This window comes from Trachypithecus francoisi, unplaced genomic scaffold, assembly GCF_009764315.1.
Source record: "Trachypithecus francoisi isolate TF-2019V2 unplaced genomic scaffold, Tfra_2.0 Lachesis_group4, whole genome shotgun sequence".
NCBI lineage: Eukaryota > Metazoa > Chordata > Mammalia > Primates > Cercopithecidae > Trachypithecus > Trachypithecus francoisi.
The window spans coordinates 142,558,919-142,580,769 of NW_022681469.1; the positions used below are offsets into that span (position 1 = coordinate 142,558,919).

Sequence of the window (21,851 nt, forward strand, 5' to 3'; positions counted from 1 at the left end):
GTACCAGGCCTGGTGCCAAGGTATTGGAATACTAATTTGTCTTAATACTTACAAGAATCTTTATCCCTATTTTTATTGAAGGCTGAAGCTGAGACTTCAAGGTTTTTCTCTGTTTGCTGTGCTGGCTGCTTTCCAGCTCCTGTGCCACTGTGATGGTCTCCTAGTGACCCTAGGGAGATGTGGTTAGACTCTGAAACCCTCCTTAAACATTGTCCCTTTGGCATTTAGACTGCTTTCAGTATTAAATGTAATAATATTGCAATAGACATCTTCATGGAAATAGCTTTATATTTTATTTAAACGATTTCCTTAGGATAGAGTCCTTTTATCTTGAGAGAGTAAAGCATGTGCATGTTTTATGGATCAGTGACTGTATTTTTCTGTTACCAAATTACCTTATAAAAGTCTTATGCCAGTGTACTCTGCCAGCAGCAATAAATGAAAAAATATACCAATTTTATTCTATCCTCAATAGTGTTGGGTACCATAAAACAAGTATTAGTTGAGAAAGTATTTTTGAGAAAGAAATGTGGGCAAGCATTGATTAATTAGGTCAGTATATATTGGGGACATATGCTCTACCCAGCAGTGACTGGTGAGACAGCAGTGAACAGGCAGGTAGCCCCTGGATGGACAGAGTCAAGGTGAGAGGTCTCAGAGGACTCACCCGCAATATGAGGGCATCGGAACTTTTCATGTTATTGAGGAAGGCATCAACTGGCCTGCAGGCAGATCTTTGCTCTGGTGGCCATGTCACAGACCATCCTTGTTGGAAGATTTACCATAATATAACAGCTGAATAAGAGACATATCCAAATATGCTTCATTTTGCAGGCTAATTCCACCTTTTATATTGTGGACAAGCTAAAAGCTTTATTAGAAACACTGCTGGAAATGTCCAGCCTTTTCCAGAGAAGTGGAAGTGGCCAGATGTTCAACCAGCTGCAGGTGAGTGGTTGGTCTCTGCCACTGAGGGATAGGGAGCTATGTGAGAAAACATTTTGTGAATTTTCAGTATTTTACCCATGCAAGATGGTATCATTGTGAGAATGATTAATAATTTGTTAATAGTAACCTGTTCTTTAAATTCTGTATTAAGCTTAATGCTTTTTAGATTGTTTGCATACTTTTGAATTGCAGGTCTATTCAACAATCAATGATCATTTCCTCATATTCTGTATTGACAACTTAATATTTTAAAAAGGAACAACTTACAGTTTAGAATGGCCTAACTCCATTAGAGCCTGACAATCATTAATGTAAAACTTTAATTCAGGTAGATCACCTAATAATTTTTTGGGCATTTGTGTAACTTCAACTTACCTTAACTCTGATAGGATGACAAAATATGCCTGCATTTTAATTCATGTTTAGTTTTTCATTAACCACTAGGTAAGTAGTTCAGAGTATGGACTCAGGAGCTAGAATCATTTGAGTTTGATTCCCAGCTCAACCCCTGCCACCAGTTGTGTGATCTTGGACTAGTCACTGAAATTCTCTGTGCCTTAGGTTTCTTCCCTGAGAAATGAGGAAGTGATAGTAGTTATGAGGTATAAATGGGTCAGGATACATAGAGCGTTTGGAATAGGTTTTGACACAGAGAAAATGCTACTGGGTGAGTCTGAGTTTTCCAAGAAACAGATGCCAAGACAGGATTATATGTGCAATAATTTTATTTTGGGAAATGGCTGCTGAGCAAAGGAAGAGGAAGCTAGACAGGCTGGAAGCAAGGTTGTCAATGGTGATGGAAGTCTGACCCTGAGGCAAACGAGAGGGAGAAGGTCGGGTGGAAGCATCCTGGTGGACCCTGCAATTTAATGGACATCAGATAAGGCTGAGAGGGAGTCACAGAGCTAAAGTCAGTTATCAAGGTAGGGGTCCCATGTCAGTGGAGTCCTGTGGCTCCTGGGAGTGGGCCTGATGTGGTAGTCATTGTTGAGGGACAGCCCATGGGAGGCGTGGCCTCAGGGCAAAGGACCATGGATTCAGAGTGCAGCAGTGGGACCTGCCATTTCCGTTTCCTGCAGTGGGAGGTCTGCGATGTTCATTCTCACAGCGACCGTGGCCATATGTATTAGCTAGTATTGTAATCTTTAATTTGCTTGTGCATGGATTAATCTGTTAATACAGACATCAGCAAACCTTTGCAGTTAATGGGACAGATAGTATTTTAGACTGGATAAGGTCTCTGCTGCAACTATATATATATTGTGTGCAATAATATATCATGCAATATTATAAGCACCAAGTTGAGAGTGTACAAAGATCTAGGAGAACATAAAGCAGTGCCTAACTCGGCCTCAAAAATTGGGCAGCTCCTTGTGAAGTCTCTATGGTATACCTGAGTACTACTTACTAAGTGGCCATGTCAGAAATCAAAGTCACATGTCCAACCAATTGAAGAACTTACCTTCCATAGGATAAGACGGTGTAAATTGTTCCTCTATTTCTTAGCTTTGGGATTACGCTCAAGGGAACTTGCAGTGCCTTGGGTTTGTAGTAGTCGATGTCTATGTTCCAGGCCTGGTTGCGCCACTAGATGGAGTGGTTAGAGTCTCTGGGTAAAGCCTTAACTTTGCTCTGCTTCCCTGCTCCATCAGTAAAAGACAACAGTAACCTCATGGGGATGTTGTTGAGATTAAAAGACATGATGCATAATAACTGCCCTGCACATTGACTGGCAAATAGCGAATGCCCAGTGAAGGAAGATAAATAAGAATCCAAAAAAGAAAAGCAAACACCAAACTTTCATAATAAAGTTTTTCATCCTTAGACAAGATTAGTTAAAACCATCACATGTAATAAGGTGAATGTGAGAAATAAAAGAGCTAATTACAAAGGGTACATTTTATTTGAGAATTCCTATCTGGAGCTCCTGTGTTATCAGGTTATGTACTGGACCAAAATCTGGATAGCATACAAATATTCTCTAAGAAATTGGCAAATTCCAAAATTAATTCCCAGTCATTGATCCTGCGGCAGAGCCTGGATACATCAGCATCTTTCCCTCTCAGCTTCTTGCTGGTTTTTGTATGTCATAAGTGTGGGGCAGTGCAATGCAAGTACATGGATATCACTGGCAGATTAAAGGGGCAAGATGTCATTAAGTTGATGAAAAAATCTTGGAGAACTCTCCACAGTAAACAATTTGTCTCCAATCATTGACAAATGAGGAAAGTCACAACCATCAATAGTAATGAGAGAATAATGGTACAGATGAAGCAATGAAAGATGCTTCTGAAGATGAGTAGCAAAACATTGAGAGAGGATTTGGGAAATTCTGAAATCCTCCCTCAGAGTTTTTATAACGATGACCCTGTCTTTATAACTGGCCTCTGAGGAAGGCCATGCAAAGGAAAGGAAAGAATCTTATAGAGAGTAAAAGGTTACTACATAGGTTCGTTAGAAAATTTTGCCAAAAACAAACCACTTAATTCATTCTTTGTTTTTAGTATTAATAAATAATTACAACTACAACATAAATTTTCATAATTGTTGATTTTGTTTTTCAAGGTAAGGTCCTAATAAGATGTTATCCCGTTATTTATTGTGGTGTTTTAAAACTTCTTTTAAGTGGATTCAGTTTATATGCCTTGTTCCTTTGTAATGAAACTTTGAATAAGTCTAATAGGTATTATTCAATAATACGAAATAATGCAATTATTTTTGTTAAGCTATATTATTTTTCTTTAGGAGGCCCTGAGAAACAAATTTGTAAGAAACTTTGTAGAAACCCAGTTGCACATTGATGTAGACAAACTTACTGGAAAACTCCAGACACACGGTAAGTGTGCTGATGGGCGTGGTAGTGTTCTTCTGCCTAAATGGCTCTGCCACTTAGGTGGGTCCTCCCCCTTGGGCCGTGACGTTGCTAGGTGACTTCCAGCAGGTCGCTTTTCCTCTCTCAGTTTCTATTTTCTTATCTGGATCCTGAAGGGCTTGAACTAAATACACCCCAAAGTTTGTTCATGCCTGAAGTTTTTTTGATTCACTAATTCAGTACTTAACTACTAAAGAACCTAGTTAAAAAGGAAGTCATCTGATTCAAACACAAGAATTGTGAATTTTAAAACAAGTTTATAAAAGAAATTATTATTATTATCGAGTTAAAAGTAACTTGAAAGCCATTGCATAGATTTGAAAATGAGAAGCTCAGATAAAAACATTACATATCAGTAAACATTTATTGTACCTCTGCAATTGATGAATCTGTGAATTCATTTAGGTGTTTAACAAACATTTGCTGGACACACAAGGAAAGCCAGTTCCATGAAATAATCCAGAAGGGCATAAACTATTCCTGTTCCACCATGCAGTGCAGAGAAGAAGATGACTGTGCTCAGAAACTGCAACACTGTGGCAAAATCAGCAGTCAGGGCCCTGCTAGAGAAACTCTCAGCAGCCTAACCCAGTTGGCAGGGACCTGGAGTCAGAGGAAGGATGGGTGTCAGGCTGTTCCAGGTCCCTGACTCCGTCACACTCTGCTTGTGCATGGGAAAGGGTTTCGAATCTGCCTTACATATGAAAGTCAGAAGAAGGCAAGACATTTTATTAAACATAATATAGTACTTCCCTTTAAAACAATTTCTGGTGAATGTAATACTTAATGCTACTTCAGAAAGGTTAATCATATTTTAAAATGTTTTGTATTTTAAATGCATTACATAATTTTTTCAATTAATTAAAACACCTTTAAAAAAAGAAGTAGCTCTGGAAAGCTTATAACAGTGTCCCCATCTTCTGTTGCTGGAACCAAGGACTTACATGGGTCTGAGAGATCCTGTGTGGAACACAGATGTCTCCTGAGTTTGCACGTACCGTGGTGCTAGTGTTAATGCAGATGTCTTAGAGTGTGAATTGTACCTGAGCCACGTTTGTTCAACACGTTGCTGCTTAGCCAACACTGCTTTTGAATAGGTTTTCCCACATGTAAGCTTCCATTGTAAAATTAAGAGAAAGTTCCCTAGAAATTTAGAACTTTTCCTACAAGTGTGTTGGGACACAGAATATGAGATTCACATGGAATTTTGAGATCCATGAAGTGTGATACTCTCTTCTTTCTGCTTCTGCCTGATGCTGGAAGTTGAAGACCGTCTCATCCAGGTGAATGTTGGTTATTTTCTCTCACCCTGTATAGCCCTCCAGGAGCAGGCACAAAGTGGGGTCAGGCGTTCACGGGTGGGGTGGTGGTGAGGAATTGATCACTGACTGGATGCAAATCTCCTTTTGTAACTTAGCTAACAAATGAACTCACCTTACTGCATGCACCCTTTTAAAATTTATTCCTAGGTCATACTCACTTTTCTTCATCCTATAACCAGTACCTGGAAACTGATGTGACTATTCGAAGATATATTGATGCAACTTCTGAGAATATTTGCCTAATCATGCTGTCATTTTTATTCATTATCTAACTTTTATTTTATTTTTATTTTTTTGAGACAGAGTTTTGCTCTTGTCGCCCAGGCGGTAGTGCAATGGCGCAATCTCGGCTCACTGCAACCTGCGACTTCCAGGTTCAAGCAAGTCTCCTGCCCCACCCTCGCCAGTAGCTGGAACTACAGGCGTGCACCACCATGCCCGGCTGATTTTTGTATTTTTCGTAGAGATGGGGTTTCACCAAGTTGGCCAGGCTGGCTCAAACTCCTGACCTTAGGTGATCCTCCCGCCTTGGCCTCCCAAAGTGCTGGGATTACAGGCGTGAGCCTCTGAGCCTGGTCTCATTATATAACTTCAAAAAATAACTTTGTGCTTTATTACAAAAAGTATATATGTCCGTTGTAGAAACATTAGAAAATACAAATAAGCCAGAAAACAAATCCACCTATAATCTTATCACCGCAGATAGCTATTTTAAAAGCCTCAGAGTTCCTTTGTAGATGAATTTATATGTACTCATATGAAGATAAGTATATGTATTTTCACAAAAATGATTAAACTGTTCATATAATTTTGTTACCTGATTGCAAAAAATTAAGATTATTATAAAAGTTTTTTGTATCTATAAATATTGACTGTTACTAAGAAAAAGTCCCTTCATCTAGCTTTGCCTTGCATTTCACTCCATAGTACGAATTTAAACTTAGGAATTTCTTTAAGATTAGTTGTTATATATCTAACTGATACACCTGTGGTAGTATTTCTTGATTTATTTGTTACAGGAATTATCAATTGATTTCCTGTTCTGAAAGATGTAGATTTAGTTTTGTACTACATCATTTCCCTGATCAGTTGCTCCCACTATGGTAATATGACCATTTTAGTTGTCATAGAACAGTATGAGGAGATAAATGTTGTTCAGTGCAGAGCCAGGCTATGCATTATAATGACATTTCCTTATTTACCATGTCTCGCTTTTCCTAGAGTTTTATGCTCTCTTACTATTACATGAAACACTTGTTCTCCATTGCTCCCACCTCCTGTGTGCCAACACATCATCTTTATGTTGAGTCCTTTTGTCAGTGCAAACGCCACCCAGACCGCCTACCACGCTCCACCTGGGCAGGCTGCCCACTCCTGCCAGCACCCAGCTGCTTTCCTAGGAATTCTCTGCCCTGCTCTCCTGGGGTGGATGCCATGATTCCTGAGCTCTATGTCCTCCTTTTTGTTTTGTTGCCATGTTTTGTGGGTTCATATTAATCAGTGTTGTCCTGAAAAAGAAAATGAGAGAAAAAATTCCTGAGTGATTTTACTCAGTAAAGTAAAATTACATCTGAATGATATGTGGAAATATCCCCTATTTCATTACCAATAATTTTGTATCTCTTCTTTCTCTCTCCTTTTTGCTTTTAATCAGGCTTGTCAGTCTTTTAATCAGTCTTTTATTTTATTTTTCTATTATACTTTAAGTTCTAGGGTACATGTGCACAATGTGCAGGTTTGTTACCTATGTATACTTGTGCCATGTTGGTGTGCTGCACCCATCAACTCGTCAGCACCCATCAACTCATCATTTACATCAGGTATAACTTCCAATGCCATTCCTCCCTCCTCCCCCCTCCCCATAATAGGCCCCAGTGTGTGATGTTCCCCTTCCCGAGTCCAAGTGATCTCATTGTTCAATTCCCACCTATGAGTGAGAACATACAGTGTTTGGTTTTCTGTTCTTGCAATAGTTTGCTGAGAATGATGGTTTCCAGCTGCATCCATTTCCTTACAAAGGACATGAACTCATCCTTTTTTATGGCTGCATAGTATTCCATGGTGTATATGTGCCACATTTTCTTAATCCAGTCTGTCACTGATGGACATTTGGGTTGATTCCAAGTCTTTGCTATGTGAATAGTGCTGCAATAAACATACATGTGCACGTGTCTTTATAGCAGCATGATTTATAATCCTTTGGGTATATACCCAGTAATGGGATGGCTGGGTCATATGGTATTTCTAGTTCTAGATCCTTGAGGATCTAGAAAACCACTGTTTTCCACAATTGTTGAACCAGTTTACAATCCCACCAACAGTGTAAAAGTGTTCTTATTTCTCCACATCCTCTCTAGCACCTGTTGTTTCCTGACTTTTTAATGATTGCCATTCTAACTGGTGTGACATGGTATCTCATTGTGGTTTTGATTTGCATTTCTCTGATGGCAAGTGATGATGAGCATTTTTTTATGTGTCTGTTGGCTGTATGCATGTCTTCTTTTGAGAAGTGTCTGTTCATATCCTTTGCCCACTTTTTGATGGGGTTGTTTGTTTTTTTTCTCGTAAATTTGTTTGAGTTCTTTGTAGATTCTGGATATTAGCCCTTTGTCAGATGAGTAGATTGCAAAAATTTTCTCCCATTCTGTAGGTTGCCTGTTCACTGTGATGGTAGTTTCTTTTGCTGTGCAGAAGCTCTTTAGTTTAATTAGATCCCATTTGTCAATTTTAGCTTTTGTTGCCGTTACTTTTGGTGTTTTAGACACGAAGTCCTTGCCCATGCCTATGTCCTGAATGGTATTACCTAGGTTTTCTTCTAGGGTTTTTATGGTTTTAGGTGTGACATTTAAGTGTCTAATCCATCTTGAATTAATTTTCGTATAAGGAATAAGGAAAGGATCCAGTTTCAGCTTTCTACTTATGGCTAGCCAATTTTCCCAGCACCATTTATTAAACAGGGAATCCTTTCCCCATTTCTTGTTTTTGTCAGGTTTGTCAAAGATCAGATGGCTGTAGATGTGTGGTATTACTATGTCTGTTCTGTTCCATTGGTCTGTATCTCTGCTTTGGTACCAGTACCATGCTGTTTTGGTTACTGTAGCCTTGTAGTATAGTTTGAAGTCAAGTAGCATGATGCCTCTAGCTTTGTTCTTTTGACTTAGGATTGTCTTGGCAATGCGGGCTATTTTGTGGTTCCATATGAACTTTAAAGCAGTTTTTTCCAATTCTGTGAAGAAAGTCATTGGCAGCTTGATGGGAATGGCATTGAATCTATAAATTACCTTGGGCAGTATGGCCATTTTCACGATATTGATTCTTCCCATCCATGAGCATGGAATGTTCTTCCATTTGTTTGTGTCCTCTTTGATTTCACTGAGCAGTGGTTTGTAGTTCTCCTTGAAGAGGTCCTTTACATCCCTTGTAAGTTGGATTCCTAGGTATTTTATTCTCTTTGAAGCTATTGTGAAAGGGAGTTCATTCATGATTTGGCTCTCTGTTTGTCTGTTACTGGTGTATAAGAATGCTTGTGATTTTTGCACATTAATTTTGTATCTTGAGACTTTGCTGAAGTTGCTTATCAGCTTAAGGAGATTTTGGGCTGAGATGAAGGGGTTTTCTAAATATATAATCATGTCATCTGCAAACAGGGACAATTTGACTGCTTCTTTTCCTAACTGAATACCTTTACTTCTTTCTCCTGCCTGACTGCCCTGGCCAGAACTTCTAATCAGTCTTTTAAACACGATTAAAACTCTTGACAGTGTTCAATACTTCTTATATCCTTTTCTATGTATTCCAACCTATTTTTTCTTTATGCTTTAGTATGTGATTTGTGTTCTTACTAGTTTTTTAATTAACAAATTCTCTCTTCAGCTGGGTCTAATCTGCTATTAAACATATCAATGAAGTTCTTCATTTTTCAGTTGTTGCATTTTCCACTTAAAATTTAAATTTTATGGCCGGGCGAAGTGGCTCAAGCCTGTAATCCCAGCACTTTGGGAGGCTGAGATGGGCGGATCACAAGGTCAGGAGATGGAGACCATCCTGGCTAACACGGTGAAACCCCGTCTCTACTAAAAAATACAAAAAACTAGCCAGGTGAGGTGGTGGGCGCCTGTAGTCCTAGCTACTCAGGAGGCTGAGGCAGGAGAATGGTGTGAACCCGGGAGGCGGAGCTTGCAGTGAGCTGAGATCCGGCCACTGCACTCCAGCCTTGGTGACAGAGCGAGACTCCGTCTCAAAAAAAAAAAAAAAAAAAAAAAAAAAAATTAAATTTTATTATTTTAAAATAGTGTTTAACTCCCTGGTGAAAGTCTATTTTCATCTAATTTTGGGCACAATACTCACATTTTGGAAGTGCATGTTGTGAGCTTTAATACTTGTCTTTTGTGGATATTTTTTAAGTCTATTTTTCTCTTGTTTTTTGGTTATTTTTCTTGCCTTGTCTCCAGGAATATTAAGGACTAAGAAAATTCAAACCAGATATTATAAATGGAAAATTGTAGAAATAAATTTGAGTCTCCTGATAGTGCTATCTTCCTCTAGATAAAGTTATTTTCCGGCTTCTGGGAGAGAGCTAGGGCAGGGCCACGTTCTCCTAATCCAGTTGGGGATGGAGTGGATTGATGGAGGTAGACTTCAGCCTTAGTAGGGAAATTTCCAGTTTCCTGTACTCCTGGATAGATGCCGTATTTGGGTGGGGTGGGGGGTCTCACCTATAAAGCTGATATCAATTAGGGACCATGTAGATCCTGAGTTCAAAGTCCCATGGACCACTGGCGACTCAGCCTCTCAGTTTTTAGCAGGACCAAATACCAGGCTTCCCAAGGTTCCCTTTTCTCTTGCATCTCTGACCTTTGAGCTTTTGCTGCCTTGGTACCTCTTTAAAGTCTTTATATGGATTTTCTTTCTTTTTTTTAATTTAAATAGGATTTTGGGGAACAGGTGGTGGTTGGTTACATGGATAAGCTCTTTAGTGGTGCTTTCTGAGATTTTAGTGCAGCCATCACCTGAGCAGTGTACACTGTACCCAATGTGTAGACTTTTTTAAACTTTTAAACTAAAGTCTTTATATAGATTTTTAAAAGGTCATTCATATTTCCTGATTGTTCTTGGCAGGAAACTTCATCTGCCCCACGTTGTCTTCCATTACTCTAAGTGGGGGTTTCCTCAATATGGCCTTTCAATCTGAAGACGATGGTTCTTCAATTAAGGAGAGTTTTCTTGTCATCGTTTCTTTGATATTTTTACCTCTCTATAAAAATAATGTTATTTTAACTTTAGTTTATGTTAAAATTACTATTACTGTTTTCTATTTGTTTATTTTGAGTTCTCTCTTTAATGTTGGAGGGTTTGCTTTAAAATTTGGTGACATTATGAGCGAGGCATTAAAAGCAGACTGAAAGTGTTATGGTGAGTAGAAGTTACTGTGACTCAGTTCACATTAGTAGTTCCCAACTGAGGATGATCTTGTCCTCCAAGGGATGTTTGGTTATGTCTGGAGATATTTTTGGTTGTCACAGCTGGTCACAGCTACTGCCACCTAAGAGGTAGAGGCTAGGGGTATTGCTAAACATCCTACACTGCACAGAGCAGCCCTCCACAACAAAGAATTATGGGCCCAAAGTGTCTGTAGGACCTAGCTTGATAAACTCTCATTTAGAGAAATAGGATGGAGTCACCTCTTGAAAACAAATGTCAGGAGGAGACATACTGGAATGTTAAATCCTCTGGTCTGTTTTGGCTGATGCCTGCCATGTCTAGGGTCCTCAGGTGTATACACTGAATCAGGAGCAATCATCAACTTGTGTTACTATCTTGAGCTTGGCCCCATATTACTGTAGAATTTTGTACTATGTTGTTTTATGTCAACCTATATGTGAACCTTAGTATTGTTTTGGCCCTTTCAGACTTAAAGTAGCCTGTGTGTCTTTACCACGCCTCTTGTTCCATGGGCCCTGTGTGTTTTTCTTGGCCCATTTTTACTGTATACTGTGAGATGAAGCGACCCAGTAAGAGCCGTGACTATAGGACTCTCACCAGGGGTTTTGCCCATTCGTGTCCTGTCCTCTGTAATCCATCTTTCTCACATAGCAGTGCCCTCATCATTTAGGTTGGGGAGCGTAGTCGAGGTCTCCAAAGTGATAGAACATGCAGTCAATACTAGACCACATTTTATTTTTATTATATCTAGTCCATTGTGCAGGAACTGTTACCCAACAAGGATATTGCTTCTTTCTTCCCAGAGGAGGGAGATCTGCCCAGTGTCCTAAGACCTAAGAGTTTTTGTGTGGAGCTGCTTTTCTAATTTGTAATTAATGCCACATAATAATGTTTTAGTCAACATTGATCTGCATACATGATGATGTTCCTATAAAGTCATAATGAGCTGAAAATTCCTACTGCCTAGTGACTTCGTAGCCGTCATCACATTGTAGAGCAACACATTACTCACTTGTTTGTGGGGATGCTGGTGGAAACAGACCTACAGAACTACCAGTCAAAGAAAAGTCTAGCACATACAATTATGTACAGCACGTAATACTTGATCATCATAATATAACTACTATGTTATTGGCATATGTATTTAATTCAATTTGGAGTGTATTTCATATATATATGTGTATATATGTACATATATGTCTGCGTGTATATATGTGTGTATATATATATGAGTTAAGTGTAAAGCAGCCTCAAATAGGTCCCTCAGGAGGTATCCAGAAAAATCCATTGCTAGCATAGGAGATGACAGCTCTATGTGAGTTAGTGCCCTGAAGACCTCCTTCCAGTGGGACAAGAGGTAGAGGTGGAAGAAAGTGATGTTGATGATAATGACCCTGTGTAGGCCTAGGCTAATGTGTGGTTTTGTGTGTTCATTTTTAACAAAAAAACTTAAAAGGAAAAAAAATACCTAAAAGTAAAAACAAGCTAGCTCAAAGAATAAGGATATACAGAAAATATTTTTGTACAGCTATAGAATGTGTTTTGTATTTTAAGCTAAGTATGATTACAAAAGGGTCAAAAAGTTAAAAAATTAAAAAGTTTATAAAGTGTAAAATTACAGTAATCTAAGGTTAATTTATTTTTGAAGAAAAATTTAAAGAATAAATTTAGTGTAGCTTAAATATACAGTGTTTATAAAGTGTAGAGTGGTGTATGGTAATGTCCTAGGCCTTCACATTCACTCACCACTCACTGCCTCATCAGAGCAACTTCCAGCCCGCAGGCTTTATTGGTGAGTACTCTCATAAAGTGTATCATTTAATACCATATAAAATCTTTCATATCATATTTTTATTATACCTTTTCTATGTTTAGATATTTTAGATAAACAAATACTTAACATCATGTTACAATTGCCTACAGTATTCAGTACAATAACATTCTGTGCAGGTTTGTAGGAGCAATAGGCTAGGCTATACAGCTAGGTGTGCAGTAGGTGGTAACATCTAGGATTGTGTAAGTCCACTCTGTGATGTTTACACACAATGAAATTGCCTAATGCTGCCTTTTTATGCTGCATTTCTCAGAATGCATCCTCATGTTTAAGTGATGCATGGCTGTAAGATATATCTTTGTCTCCCAATTATATGCATGATAAGAAAGCTTAAAGCCTTCTCCAAAGCAGTTTCGATTCTGCTACTGGAAGATAATGAAAGTCACACTATCGTGAGACCAAGTCACTCTTCACTGTGTTTAACATCTGCCATTTTATGCATTTAAATTGTCTAACCACGCTTACTAGGCAAGCTTATAGTGCAGCCTATTCCAAATAACAAATGGTCAGCAACATACAGATGCAGTAGAAAAATGTCTCCAGAGTGCCCTACACTGCAAAATTTAACAATCTCCACTTCTCCATTAAAATAAAGCCCCCCCCACCCATGCACAATATACTCTTTGGTTTTCTATTTTCTAGCTGTTCTGCTTACTTTCATGCAGAAAAATTAATTAAAGATATTTAGTTGGAGACTTGCTCTCTCCTTATAGCTGTTACATGATAATAGTTAGCACTTACTGTAAATCAGGTTATAGTATATATATAAACTTCAACTACATTTACTTTTCACAAAAATTTCATGGGTAATTTTCCTTTTCTTATGCTACAGATGAAGAAAGTGAAACTTTTACAGATTAAATAACTATCTAATGCAAAACAAGATAAATAGTGCAATTGCCATGGGAGCAAAGCCATGTCTTGTCAGCTTTGCAACAACAGTGACCTGCACTCCTGGAGCAGTGATAGCAGGGGTCAATGCCACTTCTATGCTCCCAAACCAGGTTACCCCAGCCCATGTCTTTTGTGGGTCTTGCTTTTTGATGCCTCCCAGGGCTATAATTGCCCATAAGAATATCCAAGTTTAGCCTCATACCCACACTATTTAGACATCAGAAGAACCCTCAAGGGAGTTTTCATCACAGCAATTGCATGCCCCGTAAATACCAGTCATTACGGTAGCATTTCACAGCACTGCTATCTCCAGAACCTGAGACCTCAGTACTTCTAGCAGGTGCTAGGCAGTGTTCCAGAGCCCATGGAAAATCATGGCATAAACATGACGAAATGTCCAAAGGAATCACTTTTGCAGCAACATTTTGAGGGCAATGAGACATAATTTTATACTAAAACAAATGAGTAGACTAGTATGATATAACATTTTCACACACAAAAATCAGTTATTTCATGGAATTTTCACCTTCTCAAGGCTCATCCAGGATCCTGTCTTCTTCTTGCACACCCTTGTATCCACCCTTCTCCCTGGGTGGAGTAGCTTGAGAAGTGCAATGCAACAAGGCACTATCAGCACAGTCTGCTGGAGTCATCAGCCAAGAGCTGGTTCAGAGATGTGGTGCCATCTTAGAGAAGGAAATAGAGAAAGCAGACAAGAAATATGAAGAACTGCTGGTGTCAGCACTGGCTCCGCAACAGCCAGTCCAGGCCAGCTGTCCAGCCCTGGCCCTCTGTATTCCCACAGCAGATAAACTGGGGTGCTGAGTGTTTCATTTTGGTTGGGTGGGGGTGGGGCTGGAAATCTGGAAATTCCCCTACCACACAGGACATTGCTCTGCTTGTGCTGTGTTACCTGAACTGATTGTTGGAGTCTTAGAGCAGAATAAAGGCAGTGGAGTTTGTCTGCTCCTCTACTGAAAACAACTTTACATAGTGTATTAATAACGGTGATACTAGGAAATAGTTGTTGAGTGCTCTCTATGTGCCAGACACAGTGTCAAGCATGTTACATGTTATTCTACTTCATCTTTGGAAAAAGACCATTGAGCAAATGGTTATCATCTCCCTTTCATAAAGAGCACAAGGATTAAACAGCCTCAGATGCCCACCGAGGGGTGGTGGGCAGACACCCAACTCCATCTGACCCATTTGTCCACAAGGCCCAGTAGGCGGTGGAGATCCTGTGTCCCCATCTCCAGGCCAAACGGGCACCATGCCAAGATAAATTCTTTAAACCAAACCACATGACCTCTTGTTGAGTGAGGTGGGGTGGACCAGACTGCTAAGCCAGCCTCTAATCCTTCCATGTCAGTGCCGAGGGAAAGGCCTCACTGGTGTGCCTTGCAGTGGCTCAAAGGCTCAGAACTTTTCCAAGGAACTCTGAGATGCTGTGTCCCAGTTGGGGAACTCGGGGGACTCATGACACTCTGAGGCAGAAAACGCGACGCTGCGGATCCTTCTAGCTCTTCTTTGATTGTGTCATCCAAACACCAAAGGTCCTTTTCTGCCTTAAACCTTAGAAAGTGTTGACTATAAAACTAAATGAGAAATGAAAACTGCTGTGCAATTACATGTTTCTGCTATTGATGCGATTTGAAAACTCTGGCTTGAGCTATTTTCTTCTCACTGATTCTTCCAGTGAGCTTGTTTTATTCTTCTATGAATTCAGTTTGATGGTCTTAACTTAACCAGGCCCTTCAGGCTCTACCAAATTGGGAATTATGGGAGGATTTCTATGAGATGTGTGTGAGAGCTCCGAAGGCAATAGTTAATTGATTTTCTGCTTTAGAGTTTACTAAATGCCTTTATGCCTTTTTTATATTTTTTAACTCTCTCTGGAAAACAGTACCAAGATTTTCATTCTTTCTAAAATAGATGATAAATCTCAGGCTTAGAGACTGGCTTTTTCAAGGCACTACAATATTCTGTGGAATCAAGAACCCAATTCTTTGAATTCCAGATCATGTAATTCTTCTACTATGTGTTAGGCAGGGCTGTCTGGAATTCCTGATGTTTGAATATTTTTGACACACAGTAAGCAGAAGTTTAATATGGTTCCACTCAATATAAATGCAGCCTGGTGTATTTGTAAGAAGGGGGACCCCAAAGCTAGATGGCATGTGTTTGAATCATGGTGTTGAAACTTACTGGTTGCTTGTACTCTTTGTCCCTTAATTCCTATACTTTAAAATGAACATTGCACTAGTAATTCCCTATGGATATAAGGATTCAGTGAGACAATACAGAAGTGCCCAGAATTGTACCTGGCACAAGACTGACACTCATACAATGACATTTCACTATTATTGTAGATAATTAGCAAAAGCTTAATTATCAGAAATTCAGTCTTCCCAAATCCTTACACTCATGTCTTGGCCTGAGATCTGAAAATTACTGGAACATAATAACAGCAGTTACAACATAATAACAGTCTTTTCTTTGAGAAACTGTGCAATGCAGGTTGAGGGGATGAAGGGCAGAAGGAGCCCGACACTCCTTGATGTTGTTTGGAAGCTTACATGTTCTCAGCCATCTGAAGTTGGTGGATGGAAACTAATCTTTCCTTACCAGGGAAGAAGTTGAGGTTAGGGCATGTCAACTGATTTTTCTACAGACCTCAGGATGATGGAGATGGATCTTGATGTAATTTCTTGTTCAGGACTGGCCCCTCTTTACAGAGCCCCAACACCCCTTTCAAACCTGGGCAGGGTGCCAAGCAAGCAATGTCCAGACTTAATCCAGAAACCTGGGAAGCCAGGAGGATCTGGGAGCAGGGAAATCAGTAGAGGAGGGAAGTGAGCATGAGACACAGAGGCAGCCATCAGTGGGGACTGATGCTGCCGTGTTTGGGGACACATGCCTGGGATGGCAGGTAGGCTCCAAGCTTCGATGGAGAGTGGAAGTGAGCACAGGGAGCAGCTGACTGTCATTTGGAAAGCTGAGCATTCAGGAGATCAGTGAGATACAGGAGGGCCAGTAGGAAGCAGTGCCTGCACACAGGGCCAGGTATAGATTATTGTCTGTCATCATACAATGGAGGGCAAGTGATGGGACCTGCAGGCAGAGGCTGCCCCCAGACCACAGAAGAGAAGAACAAAGTCAAGGGCTGACACTGGAGGCACACCTAGAGAACTTTGGTTCCCCAGAATATTTCCTAGCTGGACAGTTGGAAGTCTGGTGTAGAATATTACAGTGTGCCTGTCAGAGGTGTTGGAACCAGAGTGACCCCATTTCGAGTGAGGGCTAGGAAAATGAGGCTGAGACTTGCTGGGCTGCATTCTCAGAAAGTTAGGCATTCCTAGCCTCCAGATGTTTACAGTTAGGGAACAAATTAATGATGTTTACGAAGCAGCCCTAGACTTGGGTGTGTCCAGATATCCTGATATCTGGAGAACAAAAGCATTCTGAATTATATCAATTCTTGCAAAATATGGTAATTGAGAAAATTAATCCTTTATCACAAACTCTTACAGTAGGACATATTTCCCCATATCTGCAAGCATTGTACCTGGGGTGGACGTGTTCCTCCTCTTACTTTTGGGAACGTCCATCCTACTCTGTCTATGGAGTGGCTGTTCTTTCACCACTTTACTTTCTTAATAAACTTGCTTTTGCTTTGCACTGTGGACTCACCCTGAATTCTTTCTTGCATGAGATCCAGGAACCCTCTCTTGGAGTATGGATTGGGATCCCTTCTCTGTAACATTCCCAGGAATCACCATCAACAAACATTGTTGGATAGAGAATGCATTTGTATATTCAATAGCAGAATAACATAGAACTGCAATGTTAGTCATTCAACACTTGTCCCAAAGTACGTCATATTCTTTGGTACAAGTAAAAGGTCCAAGAAATATTAAGTGTCATATGAATTTGTAAGCCTGATCTTGGAAGATTCTAAACATGCTTGCATTTCTTTCTGACTTGGTATTTCCCAGACAGTGGATGGTTCTGGTCAATCTGATAGATTTGGGGTTGGGTGGAGGCTAGTTGTAACCGAGCTCCTTTAGGAGAGCTTTTTGAGAGGATTATGTGTCAGAAGCTGAGGTCTCCCCACTGCTTGAGACTGGATTAAGCAGCTCCCATAGCTGAGAAAGTGATCATTGGCAACCGACGGCTGTCCCACAATGATTTTGTCTACAGAGTTTTATAATTTGCTGTGTGTTTTTGTGCACATTGTGGGTTTCTAAAAACATACTGATATGCTTTCAGGTGTGTTCAGTTTTTCTCAATTAATTTTAAAATTTTCTTGATAAAGTCCTGAGCGGAAAAAAAAAAAAAAACAAGCCCTTGATCTCATTAAGGAGTGGGTCCTAGGGTGGGTGGAGACTCCTTTGCTGTGAACATCACACCAACTCGATGACCAGGATCACTTCCTCTTGTACCACCAAAGGTGAAGGCACATTTGCCTCACCTGATGTGATTGGGTGGCCCTGGGCATCTTCTGCTGGCAGGGCCTCCTGCAGAACAAACTTGATCAGCTTGGTTCCCCATACAGCTCTACCACCCATGGACTCTGCCATCCTTCCCGCTGCTTTCCTTCTTGAGGTCATGTTCTGGGCATTCCCACGCTGCCTTGCTCTAGATCATTTGGTTTTTCCAGCTCCTTCCTGAAACCAGAGTGAAAATACTGAGATAGCCTCAGTCTTTTGCCCTGAAAATGTTTGATGTCAGCATTCATAGCCAAGGTGTTGCTACTTTACTCTGCTGCTCTATTTCCATTTCCAATGCACAGATCCAGGACAGAGGCTATACAAGGATTTGGTTTCCTCAGTGTCAATGCTCCTTGATAATTGCTTTTGCAAAATTAATGTAATAAAATGACTTTCCCAAAATGACTGCTTCAGGGAAGGCATGTTTTTTTTTAGAATTACTTGACTCCAGGCTGAAACTTTTTTTCCCTGAGCTCTCCATGACAGGGTCTTTCCTATCACATGTAGACTTTCCCTCTGATGTTTATCCTGTTGCCTCCAACTGGGTTTCCTCAGGCTGCTGTATTACCCTTTGTGCTTTAACTGTTTTTTTTCCCTCATGTACATGTAAGTATCAGTGTTACAGAACATGCGTATAAAAGGGGAGACTTTACACTCAGCAAGTAAATGGCAAATTTCGCATATGACCAAAATTTGACTCCTTTGAGCAATTTTTAGTGGAAGAATTCATATTCATTTTCAAATTCATTTGCACAATCTCCACTGTATGAGCGGTAAGCACTGGGAAGAAACAGAAGTTGATCTGTCCTAATCTGTTCACTTTCCTCAGGAGGGCTGCTGGATGAGATGTTTAACCACGCAGGCGCTGGACAGTTCCGTTTCTTGGGCAGCATCTTGGTCAATCTCTCTTCCTGCGTGGCGCTGAACCGTTTCCAGGCTGTGCAGTCTGTCGACATCCTGGAGACTAAAGCACATGAACTCTTGCAGCAGAACAGCTTCTTGGCCAGTAAGTACTCAATGAAAAAATACGTTCAACAAGGTGCCAACTCCTGTAAGTTGTCATTTTGGGAGTTTCTCCCTAAAGGTGTCTTACGATAGCTCAGAAAGAAAAGAAGTCCTTTCCAGATAAAACATAAAATAAAGCAGAACTAATTGCCTTAGATAAAACATAAAATAAAACAGAAATATTTGCCTTGGTTAATAAAAAGTTGTACCTTATGCCATAGTGACTAATAACATTTTCACCATCCTAGGACCATTGCTATTTACTGCATCTCCTTTTACCATTTTATGACATCATGTTCTGGTTAAATCTCACTTCATAAGTTATATTATTCCTGAGTAAAATTATACTCTAATTTCCTGCATCACCTTTACTTTGATCAGAGTATCTTGATATCCTGGTTGGGGCGGAGAGCAGGCAATGGTCAACTCTGCTCCATTATTTAACTGTTCACCCATTCAAGATAAATATGGTGATGTTCTCGTATTCTTTTGGAATACACATTTAATTATTTTTAATAGAAGTTTTCTATTAGTTTGTTAAGGTTGCTGTGACAAAGTATCGCAGACTAAAACAAGAGAAGTTTATTGTCTCAGAGTTCTGGAAGCTAAATATTCCAGATGGAGACATCCACTGGTTTTTCCTGCGGGCTGTGAGGAGAGGATCTTCTCTAGGCCCCTGTCATTGGCTTGTAGGTGGCCATCTTCTCCCTGGGTTTCTGCACCTCGTCTTCCCTCTATGTATTTCTCTGAGTTTAAGTTTCCCTCTTTTTATAAAGACACCTGCATATTGAGTTAGGGTGCACCCTAATGGCCCTCATTTTAACGTGATTACTCTTTAAATGTTATCTCCAAATATAGTCACATTCTGAGGTACTGGGGGTTAGGACTTCTACATATGAATTTAGTAGGGGACATGATTTAGCTGTAATAGGCTTTATGCATGCAATTCAAAGAATCCATGTGGCATAAAATAGAATCCATGTATTTAAGTTATGAATGATAAGTAACCCCAAAGAGATGGATTCTGCACATTGAGTTAACATCTGCAATCAAGAGAAGAAATCTCTGCCAAAAACATCTAACAAATAATTTCTTTGTGTTGATTATACCACAGTTTGCTTTTATGAAAAATACAAAGCAGCACTGGACAGGGAATTAAGAGATCTTGGTTTAGGCTTACCGCCAATTGCCTGTGTGACTGAAAGTCAGCTTTGCCCCTGGGGGCTCGGGCTCTGTGTCCGCAGGAGTGGAGGGCTGTGAGTTTCAGGCTCCTGCAACTCTCTTGTCTTGCCCAGTGTAGACATGGTTAGAGCCACTCCGTGCAGTGTGGTAATGCTTTACTTTTCCTTTTCTGCCACTAGGTATCATTTTCAACAATTCCTTATTCGGCAAGAGCTTCAGATCAGAGTCTGTCAAACTGCCACCCCATGTCTCATATACAATCCGGACCAATGTGTTATACAGCATGCGAACAGATGTGGTAAAAAACCCTTCCTGGAAGTTCCACCCTCAGAATCTACCAGCTGATGGATTCAAATATAACTACATCTTTGCCCCACTGCAAGACATGATCGAAAGAGCCATCATTTTGGTGCAGACTGGGCAGGAAGTCCTGGAACCAGCAGCACAGACTCAGGCGGCCCCTTACCCCTGCCATACCAGCGATCTGTGAGTAGCCTGGGGCTGGAACCACCGACAGTGAGAAGGGCCTTGCATTTGGCAAGCCGAGGAGAGAAAACTCTGAGTTTTTCTATGGTTATTTCAAAAAGCACTGTTAAAAAAGTTTACCACCCACTTTTTAATTTTGTAAGGTTCATTTTTTTATGTGCTTGTAATCTTCAGGTAGAAGAAATATAATGGTTGAGTTAATACAATCAAGTGAAGTTTTAAATTTGACATCAGGCATCATCTATAGTTTTAAATACACTTAAAATAAATTTGATGAATAACATTCACAAGGGCTGTGCATGTCCAACAAAAGACTCCACTTATCTAACCTTGGGAAAACTGAGGGAGGTTATTTTCTCTGCAGTGCAAATCCTTAGACATAGGCTGTATACTGCGCAGGGTGGCGAGGGATTCCATACAGGCCTTGATCATGGCTTAGGTACCCATGAAGTAATACGAGAACATTTAGGAGTTCAATTGTGTAATTTGGCTGGTGACATCTATAGGAATAGAGGGGAAGCTCAGTGAAGGGCTGGAGCAGCTGGACAAGAGGACTTGGAGGGGACATGATGGAGGCATTAAAGCATCCATCAGGGAGGCCAGGCAGGGGATGTTTGCAGGGAGGACTGGAGGCTGTGGTTGGACTGGGGCTCAGTGAACCTGAGGGTGAGCTTGGACACTTTGGCAGGGTCAGACAATGAAAGGACTTCAAAGCTCACCAAAGGAGGGTGAGCCGTATTGCTGTGGGCTGCGGGGCTCAGCCTGGATTTCTTACTTTCCTCATGGTGCATACTGTTCTCATAAGCATCCCACTCCCACAGCTGGCCTGGCTCTGGATAACACAGGTCATTCATTTGCAGTCCCTGTATGCTGGCTCTGTTGCAGGGCCTCAGGAACTTCCCACCTTCTTACACTACTAAAGGGACAGGTTTGCGTGTTCTATTAGTTACGAGAACAGCGACAAGTACTCATCCTTCATCGGGACACTGCCAGTAACAACTCATGGCACCTCCCACCCCTGACTGGGGCAGAGCCATGGACCACCAAGCAGAAATCAGGACTGCCTCTCTAGGTGACTGGGCGACACACATGTAAGGACAGGTGACTTGATGTCTTAACCCCTCCTTCCTGTCTAGTGATATGCTGCATACACAAGAGCACATCCACACATTTTTTTATGAAAATGCTGGTGGTACAAGAAGAACTTTCCCACAGTGGGAGGATAAAGGCTGAAGATCACCTGACTGAATTTATCTTGGGATAGCCTAGTGTGGTGCAGTGAACCAAAGGTCAGCAAAAAAGAGACTAAGGCGACGTTTTCACTCAGGGGCTGCCTTGTTAGGCAGACTGGTAGCAAGCCTCTTAACTTCTTT

The 21,851-nt window shown here is 40.5% G+C and overlaps 1 protein-coding gene across 1 annotated transcript in view; it reads left to right on the plus strand.

The window, feature by feature from the left end:
- ABCA13 (ATP binding cassette subfamily A member 13) overlaps positions 1 to 21,851 on the plus strand; it is a 503,527-nt gene that overhangs the window by 157,360 nt on the left and 324,316 nt on the right. The window contains exons 28-31 of the mRNA XM_033192140.1: positions 835 to 948; positions 3,694 to 3,784; positions 18,635 to 18,811; positions 20,172 to 20,478. Of these exons, the coding sequence (XP_033048031.1) occupies positions 835 to 948; positions 3,694 to 3,784; positions 18,635 to 18,811; positions 20,172 to 20,478 (689 nt within the window). The remainder of the gene's footprint in view (positions 1 to 834; positions 949 to 3,693; positions 3,785 to 18,634; positions 18,812 to 20,171; positions 20,479 to 21,851) is intronic.